The sequence below is a fragment of the Aulonocara sp. 'chitande type north' Nkhata Bay genome, linkage group LG18 (assembly GCF_057382095.1).
Source record: "Aulonocara sp. 'chitande type north' Nkhata Bay isolate Kocher_YH1m ecotype deep benthic linkage group LG18, A_spYH_male_GT1.1, whole genome shotgun sequence".
Classification (NCBI taxonomy): domain Eukaryota; kingdom Metazoa; phylum Chordata; class Actinopteri; order Cichliformes; family Cichlidae; genus Aulonocara; species Aulonocara sp. 'chitande type north' Nkhata Bay.
In genome coordinates this window covers 15,405,721-15,411,240 of record NC_141361.1, presented here as the reverse complement: position 1 = coordinate 15,411,240, position 5,520 = coordinate 15,405,721, and the positions used below count along the sequence as shown (strand labels likewise).

General features: G+C 34.9%; 1 protein-coding gene across 1 annotated transcript; it reads left to right on the top strand.

Annotated features, from left to right (window-relative positions):
• Window positions 1-1,206: 1,206 nt before the first annotated feature.
• Window positions 1,207-5,295, top strand: LOC147308238 (chemokine XC receptor 1-like). The gene is made up of 2 exons (XM_086271525.1): window positions 1,207-1,234; window positions 3,093-5,295. The coding sequence occupies exon 2, from the start codon at window positions 3,105-3,107 to the stop codon at window positions 4,146-4,148; it is 1,044 nt and encodes a 347-aa protein (XP_086127651.1). The 5' UTR covers window positions 1,207-1,234; window positions 3,093-3,104; the 3' UTR covers window positions 4,149-5,295.
• The last annotated feature ends 225 nt before the right edge of the window (window positions 5,296-5,520 follow it).

Genomic DNA, 5,520 nt, shown 5'->3' with positions numbered 1-5,520 from the left:
ACCATAAACAGAAAGCTGAAAACATGATATGTTTATATGACACGGAATACACATGATAGATAAAATAAATGCAAGGTAAAATAGAAAGCTGAATACAGTCTAATACTGGATATACACGATACAATATATAAAATAAATACAACGTAAAACCGTTTAAGAGTTCAAATTCATAATAGAAAGTAAAAAATTAGTGCAGGGTATTTAAAACCAGTTGTTAGAATTCAAAAACGTAAGAACTTGTTGGCTGCTTAAATAAAGGGACCATTTCACGTAAAAATAAATAAATAAAATAAATAAATAAAAACAAGCTAAATAAAAGAATTACAAAACAACTGACTGACATTAAATATCTGGGGTACACAAAGAGGTCTGAATCTGAATTTATTTAGAAAAAAAAGCTCTTGTTGTTAGTTTAGCAGTCTCATAAGGATAAAAATACCAAAGTGACCACAGACATATGCCCTCAAACAAGCACGCACAAAATCAGTGTGCATTTATTCACATTATTGACTTTTCTGTTCTAGTTATTGCTCAGACTTTTCTTAACACTCAGCATCTGGGTAGGTAGGTTAAATAACAGCCATGAAGTGACATCAAATGTAATTTGTGTTTACTAAGGGTTACATATTAATAAATTAGACACATACTTCTTTCCATCCATCCATCCATTATCTTCCGATTATCTGATTATCATGGTCGCGAGGAGGCTGGAGCCCGTCCCAGCTACAGTAGGAGGACAGGGAGGCTACACCCTGGACAGGTCGCCAGTCTCACGCAGGGCTAACAGACAGACAGACAAACATTCACATTCTCATTCTCACTATTCTTACATGGGCAATTTAGAATCATCCGGCTAAGGCAACAGCACTTCCTGAATGTCTATTTATTGTAAAAGGACTACCTTTGATGCATTGGAAAACTGATTTGATATCTCTTCCCTATCGGCTCTTTTCATTGTCTTTGGTTTATCTGCAGTAATGAAAGTTTCTCAATAAACAGTTACAGGTAGAACACAGATTTACAAATGAAACCTGTACACACCACTAAGTGTTTTCAGTTACAGGGAACATGTTTTCATCACATGTGAAACACAAGTCCCACAATCACTGCTTATTGGATGAACTGAAAAAAATGCGTAGTTTCTGTTCACCTTTGTGATATTCAAAACCACTCTCACCAACCTTTCGCTAACAACCTTGCTGAGGACCCTGGTGTGCAGACCCCCTTTGTGCAGGTACAGTATAGTTTTGATTTTCTTTCATTTCAGTCAAAGTCTAAGGTTGACCTTTGCTGAAAGTGACGTTAAAGTTTAGAGTGTGTACAGGTTCAATCAATGTTTACAGAGTGGGAACATTTTTCAGGCGTGACTGCTATTGCAGATTTGTGCACACATTTTGATTAATTTGTGCATTTGATTTAGTGAAAACCTGGACACTGATTAAGGAAACTATGGAGAAAATTGAAAACAATGACACACAACAGCACTTTGTGCACTGCACACAATGAATGTATGTAGCCTTTTTGTGGCTTTCCCCCCTTTTATGACCATTAATGCTATCTTATATTCACTGAACAAACTGAGTTGCATTGACATAAATAAATCTAGAACTCTACGTTTTAATTAGAATGTTTTCAAAAAAAATCCTACTTATTACTTAGAATGGATTTTTGCAAAAAAGTTCTCAAGCAAATTATACTAGCAACACAAAACAATTTCCTTTTTCTCAAATTACAAAACTTCTTGGAGTAGCTTATCTTTATTCTGTGTGGTAAGGTAATATTTACTTAGATTTACTAACTTTACACCCCGATTCTGATATGATTTATTTCATTTTCTACATGATACTTCTTGTGTTAACATAAGCCTTGTATCACAAGGCTTTCATAAAACATGAAATTACTGATGCTTTAAAGAACAGGCCACCAATCCTGATTACTTGCAATATTCCAACATTTACATATTGATCAACATTAAAGATGCATTGATTTTCTTAGTCAATTCCAATTTCCAATTTTTTGTAAGTGTCTCTCAGTACCAATTTTTCATGTTCCAGTTTTATTTCTAAAACCTGTACTTGATGGCATAAACAAACAAAATTCAACTTTGTGTCTTCACTCACAGTGAAGAGCTTCCATGGTAACGACACATTAGTATGCACCTGTGAGTATCTGTGCACAATTGAATGACACTTGGAATGAAGTTCACAGTCAGACATATGGGAGGCTGACTTACTGCTCAGGACAGAGAACTCTGGCAATCAGATGGCTCCTCTTCCTGACTGGTCGATTAGTGCATCTCTAATTACCAATTAGTCAATCAAACTTTAAACAAAATCACCTTTTGTGTGTATGCCTAATAATCTGATAAGAAAACTGAAAAATATACTTAGTAAAAATAAGAAATAGCAAAACAGCTAAAAGTACGAGCTAAAATATAGAAAATAAACTTAAATAATATAATCTACACATACTATATTATTTTCTTTTGCTTTCTAATCGCTCTCCATAGTGCATAATCAGTTAAAAGTCAGGGTGAAAAGGTAAAGTAAGTTTTGGTTTATGTTTAAAGCTTTGAGCCCTTCATCTTCTCTAAGGTTCTCTACCAGACTGTTTGGTCAGGCAATTCACAATGTGCTGTACCTTCTCAACCTGCAATGTTTCTCCAAGCCAGTTTGTACCCACTGCAATGACTAAATATACACAAAAGTGGCTCAGTCACAAACAGTCCTTGATTAGTTTTTATTTGCTAGCTTCTAGGTTTGCTGCATTTCTTCTTTGATGTTTTCGTTGATAAAATCCTGTCAAAAAACACAAATCAGTGCATAGAATATACTACACAAATACATTTTTAAGTCCATAAATATAAATAACTTTTAAAATGTATTCTTGGTTAAATATTATAATAGAGAGTAAGTGAGAAAAGTGAGATATGCATCCAAATACAGAGTCACTGACCATTAGCTAATATTTGTTAGATAGCCTTGTCTAACAAAGGTTTATAATATTATAAGTCCTTAAGTAAGACTGTGAAATTTGACCTACTTGATATACCTGTCTAACAGTCTTTTTTAAATTTCCCTTTATGCTGGAAGAAAGTGGATACAATGGATAACGTAGATACTATCAGCACCAGCCTTGACTCAACCTCGTACCCCTATGATTATGACTACGATGAACTCTGCAACAAAACAGGTGTCATCCAATTTGGAGCGATCTTCACTCCAGTCTTTTTCTCCATTGTGGTGATTCTCAGCATCTTTGGCAACATCCTGGTCCTCGTGGTGCTGGTCAAGTTTGAGAATTTGAAATCCCTCACCAACACCTTCATCCTGAATCTGGCTGTATCAGATCTCTTCTTCACAGCTTCTCTGCCCTTCTGGGCCTACTACAACATGCACGGATGGACCTTAGGGGAGCATGCATGCAAAATAGTGAACTTTATCTTCTGCCTTGGATTCTACAGCAGCGGTATCCTCCTCATCCTGATGACTGCTCACCGCTATATAGCTGTTATAAATCCTCTGTCTGACATTGTTTCCACCACAGGGTATTACAGTATTGTAGCATCTGCGATCATTTGGGTCGTTAGCATCCTGGTTTCCAGTCTAGCTTTTGCTTCCACCAAAGTTGCAGAGTCAAAGTACTGTGTATATGCAGATTCTTATTGGAGCTTGTGGGGAATCTACCAGCAAAACATCCTCTTTCTAATTACCTCAGTGGTATTCATGTTTTGCTACACTCATATCATGTGCAGGTTGCTTCATCCTGTGCAAAGAAGACGAAACAAAACTTTGAAACTAATTTTTATTCTCATGGTTGTTTTCCTTGTTGGATGGGTACCTTACAATTTAGTGATATTTCTGCAGTCCTTTTCCTACTGGCCCAGAGAAAGTGACTCATTAGGGGAAGATTGTCAATACAGCAAAAATCTGGATTATGCGCTTGAGATTACTCGACTTTTTGCCTTTTCACAATGCTGCCTTAACCCCGTGTTTTATGTGTTTGTGGGGGTTAAATTCAAAACCCATTTGAAGGAAATGCTAAAGAGCTTGGGCCGCAAAAAAAACAATAACAGCTTTCGCAACAGACAAAACCGGCACACAATAACATCGATAACAAGTGGTGAAGAGTTGTCACAGGCACCTTGATATTGTAAAAAAACAGAACTAATACATCTTGTTCATTAACATAGTTGATTCTCAAAATGTCTCAAACGGATTTCATTGTTCTTTTGAATCTGGGTTCACTTGGGAATGAACTGCCAATATGTTTTTCCAAAATGATTTCCCCCAATGTTGGTGCTTTTTACAACCATTTTCTGACTCTTCTTTAAAATTACTGATCAGTAACCTATATCAATGCAGCATAACGGCTTATTTTCATCAGATTATTGCTTGCCATTTATTATTCAGTCAAATATGTTTATATTAACATTCACTAAATAACATTAAATAAAAAATAAAATGCCAAAAATAGACTGAGCAACATAACCTGCTACTTCTTTGTGAAACTGCATTTGGTTTCCTCATGTCTTTAGCCATCAGTGATCAAAGTATGCACACATATTCAAGAGGTTTATTGTCATCATAAACATCATAATGGAGTGTGGTCTATATGATTTCAAACCAGAAGAGCTGGTTTGATTGTCTCAGAAACTTTTTGAGATATCTGGGATTAAGACTTATGTTTCTGGAGTTTACAGATAATGGTATAAAAAAAAAAAAGCACAAATTGAAATGACTGGCAGTTACTAATAACAGAAACTGACTTTTTAATGCAAAGTCTGAGTAAAATATTATAGAGCTGTTCATCCTGCCAAACCTATGATCGTAACTCAAACAGCCTCATTCAGATGATTGGATCATAAAGACTTCAAGTTGTTCTGGGGTCAGAGTGCAGTCGTGTAATTTACTGGAAAGGTGCAACTGAAACAAGAAGAATAGAAAAGTGGGAAACTTCTGTTTAACATCGATGGTGTGCAATATGTTGTAATATTTTGTAATATGTTGTAATATGTTATGTTTAATCAAGTTTGCTTCATGTACTTATCTGTGGTTATAGTTTCTGACCAAACTCTTCTATGATCAAAGAACCTTTTGTTGCTGTAGCAATTTCATTTGTGTTTAGATCTGCTGATTATGCTGTACATGGTATTACAGATATATATATACATATATGTCACTTTGATTATCCATGATAATAATAAAAAAAAAAAAATCTTTCCAGTTTTCAGCAGAACATGACTTCTTCCCAACAGAGTATTGGGTATTGTGCTTATTTTCATATTCTAATACCATCAGCATTATTCTTTTGCTTTACAAAATAATAAACAAAATAATACATGCAGTTATTTTTGTGTTCATTTTGGCTAGTGCTGCATGCTTGTAGTCTGTTACATTTTTAATAAAACTATGAGAAAATATTAAAATGTACTTTTAATTTTGTTTAAGTTGGATTTTCAATGCAGAAAAACAAGTTGCCCATGGTTTTTGGGCATGTTTTTTTTTTTTTTTTTTTTGT